The 21,950-nt window shown below is 33.9% G+C and overlaps 1 protein-coding gene across 1 annotated transcript; it reads left to right on the top strand.

Annotated features, from left to right (window-relative positions):
* The first annotated feature begins 9,362 nt into the window (after positions 1–9,362).
* Positions 9,363–11,179, top strand: LOC149553237 (cytochrome P450 750A1-like). The gene is made up of 2 exons (XM_089789865.1): positions 9,363–10,404; positions 10,498–11,179. Exons 1-2 carry the CDS (start codon positions 9,496–9,498, stop codon positions 11,110–11,112), a joined length of 1,524 nt encoding a protein of 507 aa, XP_089645991.1. The 5' UTR covers positions 9,363–9,495; the 3' UTR covers positions 11,113–11,179.
* Positions 11,180–21,950: the final 10,771 nt, after the last annotated feature.

The following is a 21,950-nucleotide window of genomic DNA, read 5'->3' as shown; positions in this document are numbered from 1 at the left end:
ATGATTCTCACCAAATTGTTATTTTTTGAACAAAAATTAACCATTTATACAATTAATATCTAATAGCATGACTATACTAATGATATTTTTTAAAGAGATTGGAATGATATATATTATAATTCTCCACAATAATTCATATTAAATAATGATGTAGAAAATATAACGGAGATGCAATATGACAAATTTGTTTTATTGTATCCACATAATAGGTGATTCAACTTTTTGAGTAAGTACACAACACTCATATTTAATAATTATCACTCTATAAATGTAAGCTACTTTAGTCACAATAGGGATTTATTATTGGGTATATGTTCTAGTGAAAAAGAATTAGTTGTATACATACATGCACCACCATTATATTTAACCACCATTTAATTTTTCTAGTATTTTAAGATTTGGTTTTCCAAATTATGAGACAAGTTACCCCCTAAGGACCCTAGATATAAAATAGAATTCTTATATAATCTTCAAGCTACATTTTTTTTTCATGTATCTAAAATCTTGCAATTGTACAATTCAAGATTTTATATATAATTAATTATTATTGATTATTATTTTAAAATATAATTCTTATAAAAAAACCATTGCTTGAGAGACAAACTAAGAAAAAATTATAAACAATTATAACCAAGAGTGCATTAAATTCTTAGTAAAATATACAAAACAATGGAATCTATTAAACTTTAATATGTAAGTTTAATAGTTAGTAGCAACATATGTATATCGTCTAGTTTTGTTTCTTGATTATTATCAATAGAAAAAGTTTGATAGCATTATTACATCGAGAGGCATTCTATACAATGGCAGCCCAAATGCCCAACACAAGAATATGCCAAAAAGATTCTCCATCAATAAAAAAGAATTGGTCACACCGAGAGACATTCTATACAATGGCAGCACAAATACCCAGCACGAGAATATGCAAAAAAGATTCTCTGTCAATAAAAAAGAACTAGGAGCGGTTACAAACTTTTAAATCATAAAATACAAAAAGCATTCCCGAAATAATAACTAGCCGAAATAATAGGCCTAAAAAAATAGGGCCCAAAATAATAGGGCCGAAATAATTTCAATTTTATTTTTTTTGTTAAATATAATTTTGCATGCATGTTTATGCTTATTTTTTGTGGGGAGTGAGGGAATTTGAAACAAATTCGTGGAATGTGAAGAGACGTCCATTGGGGGATATGAGAAGTCTCTCATAAGTTATAAAACAAAGACTCCTCATTTCATTTTCATTTTTCTTTTTTTGGTAGGAAGGAAGAGGTTGAGATTATTGGAGGACAAGATTGAAGTTTTTGAATAGGAGTAGAATGAAGTTTTGAAAAAAAAAAATTGTAGGTGAGATTTCTATTTTTTATTTAGATTTTCATTTAGATTTCGATGTAGATTCAGAATTAGTTATAATATTCTACTTTGATTTAGATTTCAATTTTAATTAGTTTCATTTAGATTTAAAATTCTAGTCAAATATGTTTAGGCTTGCATTTAATAGTTTAGCCTTACATGTTTGATATAGATTTAGATTTCCATTCAAAATCTATTTGATTTATATATTTTATAATAATTTTCATTTGCATATTTTAAAAGTGAATGTTTCAAATTAGTTTTAGATTTGCATGTTTCATATTAGTTTTAGATTTGCATATTTCAAAATAGTTTTGGTTTGCATGTTTTAGATTTGAATGTTTCATAATAGTTTTCCATTTGTATGTTTCAAAGTATAATTTTATCATTAATGTGGATGACAATGCCACCATATCAATACAATTCATATTTTATTAAAGCTAATGATTTATTGAAAGTAGAAGAATCATATATTTAGTATATATTTTATCAATTATTAAATTATAAAATAGAAAAATATTCTTGGAATAATAACTAGCCAAAATAATATGAAGCCAAATGGATGCCAAAATAATAGAGCTCAAAAAAGGGGCCAAAAAATAGGAACCAAAAAAATAAGGCTGAAACAATAGAATCCAAAAAAATAGGACTAAAATAATTTCATTAAATTTTTAAATACAAAATATTTTCTTTTTGTTAAATATATTTTTGTGAGCACATTCATTCTTATTTTTTGGGGAAGTGGGGGAATTTGAAACAAATTCATGGAATGTCAAAAGACATATATTGGGGGATATGAGGAGTCTTTCATAGGTTATAAAACAAATGCTCCTCATTTCATTTTCATTTTGTGTTTTTACAAGCGGGAAGAGGTGGAAATTATTGGATTAGATTAGAGTTTTTGAAGAGGAGTAGATTAAAGTTTTGGAGTAATTTTTTGCTTGTGATATTTTTATTTTTATTTTTCATTTTCAATTTATTTTTGCATTTAGATTTAGATTTAGTTATGTATTTAAATTTAAATGTAGATTTACTTTTAGAATTAATTATAATATTCTCCTTTGATTTAGATTTCAATTTAAATAAGTTTCATATAGTTTAGCCTTGCATGATTGATTTGGATTTAGAATTCAGATTGATTCAAAATCTATTTGATTTAGATATTTGATAATACATTTTTAATGTGCATGTTTCAATTTAATTTTACATTTGCATGTTTCATATTAGTCTTAGATTTGCATATTTCAAAATGCTTTCGATTTGGATGTTTTAGATTTGTATGTTTCATAATAGTTTTATATTTGCATGTTTCAAAATATTTATATTTTTCATGTTTCATAATTAAATGTTATCATTAATGTGGATGGTAGCGTTGCCTTATCAATAAAATTTTTATTTTATTTAAGTTAATGATTAATTTAAAATAAACGAATCATATATTTAGTTTGTATTTTGTCATTATTTAATTAGATTATGTATGCATTTTATTTAAATATTGTTCATAGAATATATAGATTTTTATTAATATTTATGTTTGTAATGTTTGAAAAGTGGAAGGCAATGCCACCATATTTCAAACATTACAATCTAACTATTTCATTGGAAATAGTTTTGATTTTGATTTATGTTATTTTGAACATTATTCATTTCAAAGAATTTATGTTAATTATTAATACTTTTCTTATTTTGATTATTTATATATGTTGATGTGTGTTTACAAGTTTGCAAGTTATTATTAGAGTTATGGATGCCTCATACAGAGAATCAAACATTATTTGATACCAATTTGACTACTTCAATGACCTCAAATGATTTCTTTGAGACTAAGTTTGACAAATGCCTATAAATAATTAAAGAGATGCGCACAACTATAATTAAAGTTGTGGTGAATGCAATATTTTCAATTTACTATGTTAGGGAAATGGAAGGAATGCATATGAAAGATGCTTTTAAAGTTCCTACGTGATACATCTACAAAAAAGGACGTGTTTCCCTCAATGATGATAGAAGTCTTTCACAATCATTGTTTAAATAAAGGTCACAAAAAATCCTAATTATTGAAGAATGTGACATGTATTTACACCATTATAGAGATTTCTTTTTGTATATAGTTCATTCTTGTCTCTGGTTTTAGAATTTTACTTCTAATTCGTTGTATTGTTAGTTTTGTTTCCCCATTGTTCTATGTAACTTTCATGAAGAAGAGAAGAAGAAAAAAATAAATTTATTGTTGTACAAAAAAATTCTTCAATGGATGTGGCTACTAAATATGTTAATTAAGAAAGAAAATCATAAGTCTAAATTGATGTCTTTAATGATAGGCATATTTATTGATTACAATTCTTTATCATTGTAATAAAAATTGCATTATCATTATTAAAAATTCAACAATATATGTTCTCATCATCATGGAAAAATAATTTCCATAAAATTAATTCTCTTATATTCTTGCACACTTTTTGTATCAACTAAATAGTTGTGTTGGGACTTATAATTCTCCTTTCATGAATTAAAATTTCTCCATTATTTGAGTCATTTGTATAACATATATCCTAAATTTGACCATAGTTGTACTCCAAATACTCCAACACTACACCTAAATCTCATATTTCCCTTAACCATGTCCCTTATTTTAGTGTAACATTTAACCACTTATTAACCCTAACCATAACACCGAGTGTCATATAAATGAAATTGTAAACCTTGGATCCCAACTCTAACTCTTACTCTATATGTGACTATACTAAGCATTTAGTAAATTATACACCTTAATCTAACCCTATATGTACTAGTAACTAGAAACAATATTATATTTATTATAAGTTTATATATATATATATATATATATATATATATATATATATATATATATATATATATATATATATATATATATATATATATATATATATATATATATATATAGAGAGAGAGAGAGAGAGAGAGAGAGAGAGAGAGAGAGAGAGAGAGAGAGAGAGAGAGAGATTAGGGTTGTATCTAGAGGGCATTGAGGGAGAGAGATATTAGGAGGTGTATCTAGAGAATAGGGTGAGAGAAATAAGCGGTTTTATCTAGATATTAGAGGGAGGGATTAGGGGTCGTATCTAGAAACTAGAGAGAGAGAGAGAGAGAGAGAGAGAGAGAGAGAGAGAGAGAGAGAGAGAGAGAGAGAGAGAGAGAGAGAGAGAGAGATGGGAGAGGGAGGGATTACATTATTAAAAAGGTTAATAACTTGCATCACAATAACACTAATCATGGGCACTATAATAGAACTAACCCACATAAAAATTTAACCTTACAGTTACCCTAACACTAAGGTAAAGTGTAATAATAGCACTAACATCAACTATAATATGATTAATAACCAAAAAATAACCTTAACCACAATAATAACACAAACCCTATCTCTAAATCTAATTCTAACTTGAATTCTAACTCTAACTCTAATTATAATCATAATCCTAATTCTAATTCTAACCCTAACCCTAACTCTAAATCTACTCTAATTCTACACCTAACCCTAACCTTAACCCTTTATAATGCTAACTCTAATCCTAATTCTAACCCTAACCCTAATTCTAGCCCTAACCCTAAGCCTTACTATAACTCTAATCCTAAGTCTAATTTGAACTCTAACACTAACTCTAACCCTAACCCTAGTCCTATTTTTTACCCATATTCTAACTCTAACTCTAAGTCTAACTCCAACTTTATCTCTATCCCTAACCCTAACCCTAACCCTAATTCTAATCCTAACTCTAACTCTAACTCTAACTCTAACCCTAATCCTAACTATAACTCTAACTTTAATTGTAACCCTACTCCTAATACTAACCCTAACCCTAACCCTAACTCTATCCCTAACCCTACCCCTACCCCTAATCCTAACCCTAACACTATATATAATTCTAATCCTAAACCTAACACTATATGTAACTCTAACTCTAACCTTAACCCTAATTCTTCCTAAACCTAACTATAATTCTAAACCTAACGCTAACTCTAACCCTAAAGCTAACCCTAATTCTAACCCTAAATCTAATCCTAACTCTAACCCTAACCCTATATCTAACCCTAATCCCAACTCTATCTCCAACTTTAACTATAACTCTAACTTGATCCCTAACTCTAACTCTAATTCTAACCCTAACCCTAACCCTAGCCTCAAATCTAGCTCCAAATATAACCCTAACTCTAACCCTAACTATAGCTCTAACACTAACACTAACGCTAATGCTAACATTAATTCAAGGTAAACTTTAAGAAACCCCCCTCTAGAAAAAGATATAAATTACTGGCGAATCTTTCATTATTTTGAAAAACCAAACGATTTTTATTGGCGAATCTCTCAATTTTTTAATTTTAAATATTATTTACATTGGTGATTATTCTAGAATCATAATTTTTGAGTATAAAATATTGGTGAATCTCGATAATAATAAGATGTTTGTTAATCCTCATATAATTACAAATCAAAATGGAACATGTTTTATCTCATGGAAATTATGAGGATAATTACATTATATTTTAAATCAATACTGAAAGCTAAATATTGGTAATATATCCCTAAAGTAGCTAATAATTATGATGATTATTGGTAAATTAATTTTAAATTTTTTGATAATATTTAATATTTAGGTGATTCAAATAGAATCATGTATCAAATATTGTGGTGAATCTTTGAGTTTAAATTTTTTAATAAAATAAATTATTGAGTGATTTTAAATATTTTAGAACTAAATTTAATAAAAATGTGGCGATTTAGGTTGCATTAAATCTTAAATTATTAGCCAAATTACTGGCAAACAATTTCTAAAATTCACAAATTTATAAATATTCACCACTAAAAACACCCTACACTAATTGTAACCCTAACCCTAATGCTAATCCTAACTCTAACTGTAACCCTTGTGCTAATCCTAACCCTAACCCTAATCCTAATTCTAACACTAACTCTAACTCTAACCCTTGTTCTAACTCTAATTCTAACTCTAACTATAACCCTAGCTCAAACCCTAACTCTAAATCTTACCCTAACCCTAACCCTAATTATAACCCTATCTATATTTAACCCTAACTCTAACTCAATCTCTAACCCTAATTATATTTGTAACCCTAATCCTAACCCTAACCCTAATCCTAATTCTAACTCTAACCATAACTATAATTCTACCCCTAACCCTAACCCTAACCTATATAGCCCTAGCTCTAATCCTAACCCCAACTCTAGCCCTAAACCTAACCTAATTCTAACCCTAACTATAACTCTAGTCCTAACTCTAACCCTAACTATAACTCTAACTCTAACCCTAACCCTAACACTAATTCTAATCCTAACTCTAACTCTAATGCTAATTCTAATCCTAACCCTAATTCTAACCCTACATCTAACTCTAACTCTATCCCTAACTCTAACTCTAATTCTAATCCCACCCTTAATTCTAACCCTAATCCTAACTCTAACTCTAACTCTAATTGTAAACCTAACCCTAACATTAATCCTAACTGTAACTCTAACTCTAAACCTACCCCTAATCCTAACCATAATACTATATATAACTCCAACCCTAACCCTAACCCTAATTCTAATCCTAATCCCAACCCTAACTCTAACCCTAATCCTAATTCTAATCCTAACCCCAACTCTATTTCTAAATTTAACTGTAACTTTGACTTGACCCTTAACTCTAACTCTACTTCTAAGCCTAACCCTAATGCTAACCCTATCCCCAATTCTTACCCTAACTCTAACTCTAACTCTAACTCTAACCCTTATTCTAAATATAACTCTAACTCTAACTCTTATTATAACCTAACCCTAACCCTAATTATATTTGTAACCCTAATTCTAACCCTCACCCTAATTCTTACCCTTACCCTAACCCTAACTCTAACTCTAACTCTAATCCTAACTATATTTGTAACCCTACTTCTAACCCTAACCCTAATCCTAACTCTAACTCTAATTCTAAACCTAACCCTAACCCTAACTCTAGCCCTAATTGTAACTGTAACCCTGACCCTAACTCTAGCTCTAATTGTAACCCTAACCTTAACAATAACCCTAACTCTAATTCAAACCCTATCCATCACCCTAATTTTAATCCTAATGCTAATCCTAACTCTAACTCTAACCCTAACCCTAACCTTAACCCTAATTCTGATGTTAACTCTAACTCTAACCCTAACCCTTACCTTAACAATAACCTTAACCATAAACATAACTCTACCCCTAACTCTAACCCTAAATCTAACTCTACCATAATTGGACTCTAACCATACCCCTAACTCTATCTTTAATCCTTACACAAACCCTAATCCTAATCGTAACTCTAACCTTAACCTTGACTCAAACCCTAACATTAACCCTAGCTCTATTATAACCCTAACCCATACCATAACCGTAGCTCTAACCCTAACCTTAACCATGAGCATAACTCTAAACCTAACCTTAGCCATAAATATAACTCTACCCCTAACTCTAACCCTAAATCTAACCCTACCATAATTGGACTCTAACCCTAACTTTAATCTTGACTCAAACCCTAACCCTAACCCAAATTTTAATCTTGACTAAAAACCTAACCCTAACTCTAACCTTAACCCTGACTCAAACCCTAACCTTAGCCTTACTAACTCTAACCCTAACCCTAACTATAACCTTAACCATGACCATAACTCTAATTCTAACCTTAACCATAAACATAACTCTAATCTAAACCTTAACCATAACTCTAACAATAACCATAACAAATAACTCTAACTCAAACCTTAACCGTAACTCAAACCCTAATCCTAACTCCAACCCTAACCCTAATGCTAACCCTAACCCTAATTTTATCCCTAAGGTTACCATTAATAGTAAATGTAACTTTGTCCCCCCAACCATATATATACGTTTGACTATAACATTTTACATTACAATATACCAAAAAAAAAAATTAATAATCTAAATTAAACTTCATATATAAAATTTTAAAAAAATGTTTTGAAGCTCATAATTTTATAGTAACTTTATACAACTTTAATTAAAAATTAATTATGAATTTTATAATAACCTTATCAAAATATAAATGAAAAGTAAATGTTTTTCCTATTGCGCCATGATTGCCACTAGCTTATATATACCTATATATACATTACGCCAAGAGTAATTGTTCTCAAGGCACCAATTTTCATAAATCCCAACTGCGATTAAAATAACCTTGGGATTTAATAAAAATAGGTGCCTTGAGAACGATTACTCTCAATGTAATGTATATATAGATATATATAAATTAGTTTATGATCTTCCTCTCATATTCTTTGTAATTTGCATGTGTCATTTTAAATTACCTGTTATGTTTAATTTAATTAGCTAATAACTAAAAAGTGTTGAAATTTACTTTTCTAATCAAAAGAAATTTCTATCTATTATATAATAAGATTATAGTAGTCATTTTTTAAAAATTAAACTAAATTTATTATTAATGTTTATTATGTTAACAAATCCATAATCATATATAGAAGATCTTGTACCATGTGTAAAAGATCTATTATAGAACATGTGAAGACAGCTCAATCATAGCTATAACTAATCTCTAGTATACTTGTTTTTTAATGCTAGTCTCTTATATATGTAAATCTTAACTACATCATACAGATTTTTATTCAGATTTTTATTCTAACAGATCTAGAAAACTAGACTAATTTAAATCTATAAAAACGTAAGAACACTAAATCTACAGCTCATATCATTTAAGTCTCGCACAATGATGAAGCCACAATAATTAATTTCTATTATTCTATATTATTTGATATTATCAAGTTTCATCGTTTTCACGTTTGCCTAGTTTATTGCTAAGTAACATGCTTGCCATTAAAAAAATTTCTCTTTGTAAATGGTACTAGTAACGTGGGCAGAAAGTGGAATCATTTGACTTGTATTTGTCGTTATCAAAATTATTGCTTGGATCTTATATTTGTTCAATTCAATTCTCTTATTTCCGGATGTAATCGCTAAAATGGTCGTTTGTGGCCTTTGAGTTTTATCTGCTACAATGATAGCCCGAAAGACGGATCAAAGTTTCCTCTGTTTCACTAAGTATCTGTACACCGAAAACAGATTGTCCGATATCTAGAAAAAAAAAAATCTGCTTCCATAAAATGGAGTCCCTGAGCGCAGGTGCTATGGCTATTGGACTTGGGATCTTCTTCTTCTACTACTGCTTCTTTTATATGAGGAGCACTGATAATAAATTGAAGTTGCCCCCTGGACCACGCCCATGGCCTCTCATAGGAAATCTTCATCTTTTGGGAAACCTTCCTCATCGAGCTCTCACCTCGCTAGCAAATAAATATGGACCAGTTTTGCTTCTTCGCTTGGGCTCCATCCCCACTGTTGTCGTCTCTTCCCCTGCCATGGCTAAAGAATTCCTCAAAACGCATGATTTGGTGTTTGCAACCAGACCAAATTTTAGCTATGGGAAATACATATGCTATGATCATAAAGGAGTCGGTTTTAGTCCCTACGGAGAGTACTGGAGGCAGATGAGAAAGCTTATGACGGTGGAGCTTCTCGCGGTGAAGAGAATCGATTCTTTCAGATTCGTGAGAGAGGAAGAAGTTTCTGCCATGATCGCTTCCATCTGGCACCAAAGCGAGCGAGGAGCGCGGTGCGTGGATTTGAAGAACTTCCTCTCCTGCCTTACTCGAAATATTGTCTGCAGAATATTTGCCAGCAGGACGTATTCCGACAACGACTTGAGTGGCGGCCTTAGCTTCAAAGAAATGGTTGAAGAGATGTTTTCTGTCGCCGGTGCTTTCCCAATTGGTGATTTCATTCCTTCTCTCGACTGGCTCGACTTGCAGGGATTCCGTCGTCGCATGATGGCTGTCCACAAAATATTCGACGGATTTGCTGAAAAAGTAATAGAGGAGCACATTCATCGTAGATCGGGAAAGGGAAATCCAAAGGAAGAAGATCGTGCAAAAGACATGGTAGATGTGATGCTGAGCATGGCCGAGACAGAGGGCCAGAAAATCTCACGGGTCGACATCAAAGCCATGATCTTGGTAAGTATGCGAATCAAGGCCGTCACAGGTTTCGCAAATCTGATTAGAAAGTGTGTTAAACTTGAGGAAACATAATAAAATGTTGGTGTGCAGGATATGTTAAACGCGGGAATGGAAACATCGGTGACATTACTGGAGTGGGCGATGAGTGAACTGCTGAGGAATCCTGAGGCGCTGGCACGAGTGCAGAGAGAGATTGAGTCAGCAGTGGGCAGAGAGCGTGGAGTGAGGGAGAGTGACGTGATGAGGTTAGACTATTTGAAATGCGTGGTGAAGGAAACTCTTCGACTTCATCCACCGGTTCCTCTGCTCGTTCCGCGCGAGTCGATGGAAGGGTGCAGCGTGGGAGGATATTTTGTACCGCCAAAGACGAGGGTGCTTGTGAATGTGTGGGCGATTGGGAGGGACGAGACGGTTTGGAAAGATGCCCATATGTTCATACCCGAACGGTATATAGGCAATGATAAAGATGTGATCAGAGGTCAGGACTTCGATTTTCTGCCTTTCGGAGCAGGAAGAAGAGGGTGCCCTGGGATTTACATGGGTCTTTCTATTAGTGAGTTGGCACTTGCTCAGCTTGTTCATTGCTTTGACTGGGCTGTGAAGCGCGAGGTGGATTTGGCGGAAGACTTTGGATTAACTCTTCCCAGAAAGAATCCGCTGCTTGTTTGCCCTTCATGGAGGCTCAGAACTGAAAGTCCTAGTTAAGAATGTATTATGTAATAGCTATCTTGCTTAGGTTTAGAACCTGGAGTTTGTTTTTATTAATGCAAAATATGTGTTGCATTATACACAGCATTTCATTATTAGTCCCTGCCTTGCATAAGGCAGGGAACTAATGTTATTTTAAATTCTAATTTCCTATTGGTTGGGAGGATTTTTGCCAGCACTAATTTTATTTTTTAATTGAAAATGGAAGAAAAAATTCAGATAGATAAGATTGTATTAGTTGTGATAACCACCATTGTCAAAAAAAGTATAGGCTGGGATCATTTATTGCTTCAGATTGATGCAACAAGTAGTTGCTTTGTAAGCATTTGGAGTCATTTCAGCAACAAATTCTGCAGATTTTCTCTTCTCAACGGGTTTCACAGAGTGACAGTTGGCTTAACAACAACAGGCTTCTTTGCAACAAGGTTTGGCTTCATAGCAGTGGCACCGGAAGGAGCCTTATTGGTAACCAGTAGAAAATCAAAAGCTTTACCGATTTCCTGAGTTTAAATCCCCTCAATATAGAGCAGTAATATCCCCAATAGAAATAGAGCACTTTGCATTACAGGTGGTATGATCATTTTGTACACTCAGAATATTCAAATTTGCAATGAAATGGTAGTTGTAGGCTAAATACGACCTAACAAAGAACAATTATATGTAGCTGTTATAACAGTTTGAGAAATTAGAAGATTTGATTATTGTAATGGGGCAGAGCACATGGCACAATGTTTAACGCTATTTTTGTAAAATTTATTCCATTTACGAAAATAATTTAGTGAATTTAAAGGAGACTTTTCAATTCACACAGTTTTCGGGTTGTTTTGCATAGAATTTGCATCTATTAAGTTATGAAATTTCATGTAGAAATCATTTGATGGGATGGAAAAGGAGATTTGTACTTCACACAATTGTTCTTGACAGACTCTTTAATTCTCATAAGCTTTGTTGGCTTCACAGCGGTGGCAATGGAAGGAGCCTCCTTGGTAGTTGGCATTTTCTACCATTTTAAAGCAAAATTATTGTGGTAGATTTCATTTGTAAGTGTTGTTTGGGCTTCACATTTGTCCAAATGAGCAGCTCTGGAGGCTGCAATTTCCATCACTCCACTAAACTTTCTGCCATAACTCTATTGCTTGATTTCTCTTAGACCCTAATAACTAGAAATGTTAATCGGTTAATGGGACGTGAGACCTGAAAGTTATTGTATAATCCATTTTTTTTGTCCTAAATTACACAAGAATTTTTTATCTGAATCTTGATATTGATAGAGGCGTAATGACAAAATAGGTGCTCTACTTGTTAATAATATCACAAAATATTCTTCAGAAAAGATGGAACCTTTCAACAGTTGAAGCTTACTCCTCCCATCCTAATGCTTGCTTATAGCCATATTAATCAACTTTATTAAGTTTTTGGAGCATCTACAACCATGGGCCAATTTACTAACATATGAGCAATTTCCACATAATAGAGGCTAAATTTAGTGGAAGAGAACTGTGCAAAAAGGTTGTGAAAATAGGGGTTGAAACTACCATTCTTTTTTGCAAGTGTGGACACTACAAAACTTGAATAACAAATGTTGGAAATGGATAGAGATCCAAATACAATGATGAGACAATGTTTTAGTAGCTAAAATGAGCCTTAGAATACACAATTTACTAGTGATGGGCATCTAAATCTTCAAGGAAGTTAGTGCAAGTAAGGAGTTCAAAAAAAAATGCTCTTCTAGAACCACTTTCTAGAATATTTAATTAGTCAATGTGATTCGAGTTGTTTCAAAGAGAAAAATGGAGGGCCACGACCTTCATTGTGTGGTTTTGGTTTTTGAGATGTAAACATATATGCCACACATAGACCACGTGGTAAGAGGACTTCAGATGGTTGTGTTGAGTCATGATAGGACTATGATTTTTCATTTTCATATTCCCCTATTTTTATTATCTCATGGGATTCATTGAAGGAAGAAAGTTCATTCATCATTTTTTAGGAAAAACATAGATTTAATTATTAATAAAAACCTTTTGAGCACCGTCCAAAAAAATACGAAAATTTGATTGACCTTTCTTACATGCAATGCACTTTGGATGGTTTTCTTTGTATATCCATGATAATTTATTTTGTCTGTCATTAAAATAGTGGTGGTAAAAGATTTTGTTTTAATCTTTGAAAGTGCAACTTCATATATGATCAAACTTATGTTTAAAATAAATTTTAAATATAAAAGTTTTTGCACTTATTAATTTTTTATTTTCTAAAACAATTATTGTGTCTTGAAAATGTATAAAGAGAAGCAAAATGGTGCAAAAGATTTGAAGTAATGGAAAATGATTATCCTTTGTTTACACTCATTATTTTGAAAGTGGGCGAACAAATATATTGAGCCACTATAGATAAGACTATGAATCTTCGTTATGTTTGTTTAAAAAACAATATTACCACTTAAAATTCTTATGTGCCATTTACAAAGCTATATTTTTGAAATTGATTCACCTAAGTGGCACCAATGATATAAAGTCGACAATTTTAGTTGAATTTGAAAAAAGTTAAAAGAAAAAAATACAATAAAAATAGAAAATGTGTAAAAATATTAAATTAATAAATTAAAATTATACATCTAATAAATTATGAAACATATAATTAGACAATTCTAACTAATAAAATGATAAAAATAGATTATTGGAAATAATAATCTAATAAAGTTAATTAAATAATCAAATAAAAATATCAAATAAATTGTGGGAATATATGTGAGCAATAATCTTAATTTGAAAATTATTTTTTGTTTGTTCTAGTTTGTGCTATTCTAAAAAATTTAATGACTACATTAACTATGAAATATAATATTGTATGTATAAAACTAAATTATTCTATGAGACTATTACAATACTAAAATTAGTATACTATTATTAAAAAAATTCTTCTATAACAAAATTTGTACTTATATATTCAAATGATCTACTTATATTAAATCAAATATGTTAGTCTTGCGATCCTCAATCCATGTCTTGCAATTTCTTTCCTTTTAGGATTTACTTCCCATCACAAAAGACAGGGACTCAAGTTTGAATAAAGCTATTGTTTATAAATGAGAAGTCACATCATTTTTATTATTTATATAGTCATATTATGTATTTTGTTTCCAATCACTTTCACTGGTAAAGACACGCACCTTGCATGACTATTGGACAAGATATTTTATTTGATTGGATGATAAATGTTTAATGAAGATTTTTGGTAGTTAAGCATCTTAATTTTGTGTATTTCAATTTTTGTTTTGGAATTTCAAACTAATTTTTAAATTTTTTATAGTGAGTTAATTAGTAAGTCTTCTATTTACAACTAAGGTTTTAAGGTCATATCATTGATGCTATGTGAGTATGTTTTTAATCAAAATCTTTAAAAGGGTTCTAAAAGTGAGATCCATATGTGTGTACTAAGACATGTTTTGTGTATGAACTAATTTATCATCACATGGTTAGTTGTGTTTTAGATCTAAAGAGCATATTTCATTCAACTGTGTTTAATTTTTGAAGTAGTTTATAGAAGCCAAAAAGACAACGGGCTGACCCTGGAGTACAAATAAGGCTAAGAACCAACCAGAGGTTACCTCCCAGAAGTCTATCCTATACCAACTTTAAAAATTAAAAACCATAAAAATTTAAGAGCTGAATTATCATTAACTATAGTCCTTAAACTACTATGCATAAGAAACTGAATAATAAACCATCAGCAATTAAAAATATCGCTAATATTGGTCCACTTAATCAACGTAGTCCAAAAAACCCCATGGGGTGTAAAGTTCAGAGACATAATCATAAAAACATAAATAAAACACAAAAAAACCCAAGCTAGATGTCCTCTTCCTTCTCTTGGTTACCATTCTTCTTCTCCTCAGAAGCTTTCCCCACCGCATCCTCCTCCTCCACTTTCATTGGTTTTTCCAGGATCGTTTTCAGCCAATCCTTTGACAAGAACCCATAAATGGATTGGGTTGTCTTAGTAGTCTTTCCTAGTTCCTGTTCCTCTTTGTTAACATGTAGGAAGTAGAGGTTTGTGGCTACGAATCATGCATAACCTTGGTGGAGAACTCCACCAGGGTTTCAAATCTGTAGCATATAGTGGTATGGTTATCTACCAAGTCCCTCATAGCCATCTCAAGCCTTTCCAATCGCATCTTGGTTTGATTATTTTTTCCTTTTTTTCCAGTAACCTTAGGGTTAGCCTTCCTAGGAGAAGTGATGTCTTCCCCCCACTACAAGTTGAGGTAGCTTCCAAGGTATTAGAGACATGGGAAGGGCTGATAGAGTTGATGCTAGGTTTGATTTCCTAGTGGCATCTTTTATTATTAGTAAGTTTCTCCTCACTATCAAAGGAGCTAGAGATGGATTCATACTTTGGGGGGGTCTTGAATTTTCCATCTGGAGATGCTTGTTGGTTCTCCTAGTATACTGCTTTCCCTTTTTGGAATTTGAATATGACTCAATAATACTAAATTTAACCTCAGGGTTACTTTTGACCTCAATGACATGACCTTTCTTGGGCCTCTTAAGAGTAGAGCTGGGGCTAGAGTCCAAGGAGGTCTGAGGGGTGATAGAGGCCAGGGGGTTTAGTAGGAGAGGGGGATTCTAAGTTAGGTGTTGGATGAAAAGTTTAATTATAAGGCCCTATGGGTAAGGTAGAAGGATTTACCCTCCTCGTGTTTCCTTCTAGCCTTAAAGATACTATCCTCCAACGAATGGAATAACAAAAAAAAAAGGAGATAAGGTCATAATTTCATAAATAATTTAGGATAGGAAAATGATAATAATATAGTACTTGACAGCGGTCCTCCAAGGTAATGTATCTGATAATCGCGTAGAAAATGGTATCCCAAGGCTTAAGGAGGGCAACCCACACAAACCCACCTTGCAATCTTGTTGGTTCCTCCTTGCATTTGAAGAATTACTAAAAAATTGCCTCCTCATTGACCTTATCTTTCCTCTACCATTTCTTTCCATCCAGAAGAAAATCCCTAGCCCTCACAATGCTTTCTTCAGAAATATCAAAACTCATGCCATTAACCGTAACTTTTCTATCCTTCCAAGTTTGATAGAACTGCATCGAGATGACCTTGTTGTGTTTAACCATGCCCTCCATATAAGGTAAGAGGCCACCCTCCTGCAAGTGGACCATTGTTGCTTCACTACTATCGATACACTCCTCCAAGCCCACCAGTTCAATACGGTCGCTAGTGCCCATATTGTCGCCCAAGTCTACAACCAACTCCTCTGACCACATAGCCTTACACAAGGTTTTGGAGTTGCAAAATATAAAATTCCAAGCCATAATGGAGAAAATGAAAAGAAATTGTATAGTCATAATGAATCTACAATGTTTCCCAAGAAACCAAAAATCTCCCAAAATAGTACGTGTGGGTAGATTGTTTCTATTTGTAAATGGCCATCGCCAGCTGTACCAATTGTGGGAATTAACCAACCTGACTTTATGAAAATTATGAAATTGATCTTTAAGTCTCACTGAAACCCCTCTCTATGTCCTTTTACTATAGTCATCAATGTCCACATTAGTCAAAACATAGATGTTCATCAACATCCAAACATGCTAAAAAAACCCTTTACTAAGCACTACATTCTTATGACCAGCTAGAAAACAAGACCTACCACCTAATATGATATTTTTTGAGTCATTTTTGATGGTACACTCCCTTTCCATTACCATTTGCGTTGATGATGGCAATAAATTTGTGTTATCCCATTCCACTAACCGCATGACATTGTGGCTAGCTTTGGCAAGGTCATTCGCTACGTTGTTTCCTTCCTAATATATATGTGCCACATTGATATCTTGATAATCTTCCATAATCCTTCATATTTCATCAATAATGGTTTTAATCAACCAATTTTATATTCCCTCTCTCTTAGTGGCTTTAATGATAAGCATAGAGGCCCCCTCTATGACTAGCTTAGTGACTCCCCAAGTTCTTGCCATTCTCAAACCCTAGAGAAGTGCAATTGCCTTGGCTTTATTATTAGAACCTTCACCATACATACCAAAATACGTGGCCACCAACTTTCCCATGTTTTTCTAGAGGATAGCCCCCACAATGATGTTGCTCATCATGGCTAACCCATCGAAATTTAACTTTAACTAGGAATCAAGGGGTGTGTCAAATTGTCTCCTTTCTTGCCTAGATTTTGGAATTGTCAAACTATTCCACCATCGATTCCATGTCCCAAGCCAAAGCCTAGTTCCTATCAGATTCACTTGGGGGGGTGGGGGTGGGGGGGGTTCCACTGCTAGATCCCACTGTATTTCTTTAGGAGCCTAAGAACTTGTTGAGCCACCCCCATGCTAGTTGTGGCTTGCTCCCTGAAAATCCTATTGTTCCTCTCCTTCCATATTTTCCATGAGACATAAGGTGGTAGAATCAACCAAAGGTTTCTGAGATAAGGGTGGGTAGTTAGGCCCTGCCACTAGACAAATTGCTTCAACTCATTATCCATACACCCACTAACTCCCTATAAAATAAGAACCTCCCTCTAGACATCCATGACAAAGGGACATTGAATGAGTAGGTGTAGAATGGGTTCAACATCTTTGAGGCATAAAATGCAATAGTTGGCAAGTTGGTAATTGTAGCACTAGAGTTTGTCAATAGTGAGGATCGACCCATGCAGAGCTGACCACCAAAAGAAGTTTATTTTAGGTAATATCCAAGGGTGCCAAGATTTTTTCCAATCAATATGTGCTCCTTCCCCTGCCAGCCCATTAAGATAAGAAAACTTAACAATAAACTCCCTCGAGGGTGTGAGCTTCCACACCAAAGAGTCCTCAATCAAGATGAGGGGAATCCTGTAGGTGTGCAAGATATCCTGCAATTCCTAAGCCAAAATCAACTCCCTTGCTAGAGATTATAAAACTTGATCCAATTTTTTTCAAGGGTAATGAAGTCGCAAGTTCAAGGGCCATACATTCTAGTGCACATCTCACACAGAGGAAAAAACTTAGTTTTCTTGAGGGGGTCCTCATGGATCCACTGATCTTTCCAAAAATCTATTGAATTACCATTCCCTATGATCTAGTGACACCCCTTTCTTAGGATCTTTCAAGTGTTAACAATGTTATTCGAAACTTTAAAACCCTAGGGTAGAGCCTGTGCCTCTATAGATTGGTGAAAAGACAATTGCCCAAAGCATTTGGTCATTATGATGTTACACTAGCTGCCATGGGAATTACCAACCTTTAGGAAATTTTGGTTGATAGAGCCTTATTCAATTGCTAGAATCTTCTTAGATTTAGTCCTCCTTGAGCTTTAGGTTTGCAAACTTTCTCCCAGCTAACCAGGCTCATTCTTACCTTTTCTTTAGTTCTAGACCATAGGAAATTATGTTGAATTTTCTCAATGATATCTTTGAATCTACCTAGGAGTTTGAAAATAGATAGGAAATACACCAAGATGCCTTGCAAGGAGGCTTAGAGGAGTTGAAATTTCCTAGCATTACTCAATATTTTCCCTTTCCAGCTTGCCAACTTTCTTTGTAGATGTTCCACAAGACCATTCTAGAAATGGTTTGGGATCTCCTTAACAATGAGCAATAGACCAAGATAGGTATTAGGAAGGGTTGCCTCTTGGCACCCAAAGATACTAGCAACCTTTTCCCACCAATTGGCACAAGTGTTGAAAAAATAAACTTTACTTTTGTAGTAGTTAATGCATTGGCCAGAGACAAGAGCATACATATTCAAGGTGTCTTTCCACTCTCTGGCTTCATGGATGGAGGAGATTCCAAATGGAAAAGTATTATCTAAAAACTACTATAAGACTTGGGGGAGGCATCAAGAAGTAGGTTTGATGCCCTTAATTCTACTAGAGTTAGATAAAGAGATAATATTTTTGCTTAAAACTTCCACTACAATAATAAAGAGATAAGGGGATAGGGGTTACCTTGATGAAGACCTTGAGAGGAAGAGAAGAAGCTACCTAGGGCACCATTAACAATCACCAAAAAGGTAGCAGAAGTCATAGCATTCTTAATAATTCTTAGGATCCTCTCATTAAAGCCAAATTTGGCAAGAATGGAAAAGAAAAAGTCAGGCCTAACCTTATCATAGGCTTTAGAAATATCAAGTTTAAGGGCCATACTTGGGTTTTTAGATTTTTCCATTGAGTGTATCACCTCATTAATAATTATGACCACATCAAGAATCTATCTTCCAGGCACAAATCCATTCTGATGAGGACTAATGAATTTTTCTAGGAGGGGCTTTAGGTGATTCACCATAACTTTAGCAAAGATGTTGTAGATAGTATTACAAAGGTTGATGGGTTTGAAGTCTTCCATCTTTCGAGGGTCCTCAATCTTAGGAATGAGAACGATGAAGGTTTGATTGAGTTCCTTTAGTAGCTTCCCCATTCTAAAAAATTCCCCTACAACATGAACAACATCATACTTAACAATGTCCCAGAAAACCTAGAAGAAGGCAGGGGGGAACCCATCAGAACTAGGGGCTTTATGTTGATTCATACTAAAAATAGCCACTCTAACTTCTTCCTCTTTGACCTTACACATGATCCCCTCATTCATCTGGTCATCAATCACAGGTTGGAATGTTTGTAGGATATCACTCTGTAAGTTACTATCACTCTACACTAGTGGGGGATTATACATTCCCTAGAAATAGGTGTTGAGTCTTTCTTCTATTTGGTCCAATTTAGTTACCTCCTCATTATTATCATCCTCTAACAAGTTTATAGTGTTTCTCTTTCTTTCTCCTTGAGGATGATCTATGGAAGAACATCATGTTTCTGTCTCCCTCCTCCAGCCATTGGACCCTAGATCTTAATTTCCAAAAGACTTCCTCCTTATTAAGGAGGGAGTTCCATTTTGTTGGCACTCCCTCTCCTACTATTGCACCACCTAGGCTCTACTTTGTGTGATTTTATTTTGGAGGTCAACCAACTTCTTTTTTGTATCCTTCTTTTCTTTGGCTAAACTCCCAAATGATGATATGCACCATACCTTAACCTCCTTACGGATTCTCTCTAGTTCTTGGGAAATTTAGAACATGATCATACCTTCTACTAGGTCCCTCCACCAATGAACAATATAGTCTCTAAAAGCATTATGCAAGTGCCACATAATCTCATATCTAAAAGGCCATCATCTGGTTAGACTTTTTGTCCAAGAGAATAGAAGCATAGAATGATTTGAGATGGTCCTACGATAAGCCTTCAGGTTAGTATATTGGAGAATGTTCCATATAGTAGAGACAAGGACCCTATCAAGCCTAACCTAGATGAGGTTTTTCCCAAGTCTATTGTTAGACCAAGTGAAGGCTGAGCCCTAGAGGTCAATATCAATTAGATCATTTCTTCTCAAGAAATCCTCCAAATCCTACATACTATCTAAGAAGTCCTCCAATCCCCCCATCTTTTCTAAGGGGTAAAAAGGGGTCTTGAAGTCCCCCATATATAAGATATTCCCCAATCTTATGGAATTAGCCATAGAGGTGGCATCATTCCAAACAACAAGCTTACTATTTTGAGTACTAGGGGAATAAAGATTGAAAAAAGACCAACTACTAGACTGGTTGGTGAATTTTGGTTGCAACAAAATGGGTGCTGGTAGAGATATCCATTCCCAATGCCTTATCAAGATTCCACATTATGGAAATCCCTCTAGAAGCACCATTAGCCTCACAATAAGTATAGCTACCACCTAGCCAAACATTACTAGCCACTCTTGAGAAGACCTATGTGGTCATTTTAACTTCCTACAAAAGAATCAAATCAACCTTGAGTTCAATGATCTTTTGTTTGATTTTGTACAATTACCTAGAGCTATTCAACCCTCTCACATTCAAGGATATGACCTTCATCTTTTATGGCTCTAGGTTTCCTTCAAGGTTCTCTATTTTCCTTGAGCGATTTTCTTTTTTGTCTCCTTTTGCCAAATGATCCTAGTCAAAGGTCAACCAAACCTCTCATTAGATCCGACATCCACTTTCTTCCCTCCTCTATTCTTCCTCTTTGGGGTAGTCCATTCAAAATTCTTGTTAAAAATACTTGGGTACCCTGAACTAGGTGAAAGAACTTCAATAATGTCTAGTAGGAAAACCACAAGGGTTCTATTGTCAAACAGTGACCTAGCTCCCACATCTGGAAGTGGCTTGCAAGCATTCTCATTTATGGTCAAAGCCATATCATTTCCCAACAACCCCTCACCTAGTTGCATTATCTCCATGGCCTGGGTATCCAAAATTTCCCCCTCTTCATGCATAATCATCTCCAAAGCCTTAGTCAGCTTATCTGTGTTCTCCTCCCCTTGCCTCTTGACCTAGGCTTTCACAGGGGTACTAGTTTTCTCCTCAATATCATGGGTTTCATTTATATGGGCATCCCCTAAACTAAGTGGTTCTAAGCTCTTCAGGGTTTTGGGGATAGCTTCCATCTTGGTAGTTTTTGAGCTTTCCACCATCTCAACACCTAGGGTTGAGATCTTGTTCTATAGTTTCTCACTTGTTGGGAAATCAACAAAAAGATGTCCAAAGCTATTACACTTCTGGTAGAAGGGAGCAGCATTCTCATAAGCTAGTGATTTCATCCAGGTACCCTATTTAGATCTTAGTCCCACTGTGGTGGGAATGGGTTTATTCATTCCCACATTAACATAGATCTTGGCAAGGCCAAGCTTAATCTTTGAGCAAGTCATCGAGTCTGCTTTTATGAACTGCCCAAAGGAGTTACCAATCCACCTAGAAACACACTCATCCCAATACTCCAAGGGAAGTCTAAGGAGAGGTATCCAGACTGTGGCTGATCTAAATAGATC

Source organism: Cupressus sempervirens, chromosome 6 (genome assembly GCF_028749045.1).
Source record: "Cupressus sempervirens isolate cs-2001-9-10 chromosome 6, ASM2874904v1, whole genome shotgun sequence".
In the NCBI taxonomy this organism is placed as follows: domain Eukaryota; kingdom Viridiplantae; phylum Streptophyta; class Pinopsida; order Cupressales; family Cupressaceae; genus Cupressus; species Cupressus sempervirens.
The sequence above is the reverse complement of the archived record's forward strand: the minus strand, read 5'-3'. Positions and strand labels throughout refer to the sequence as shown.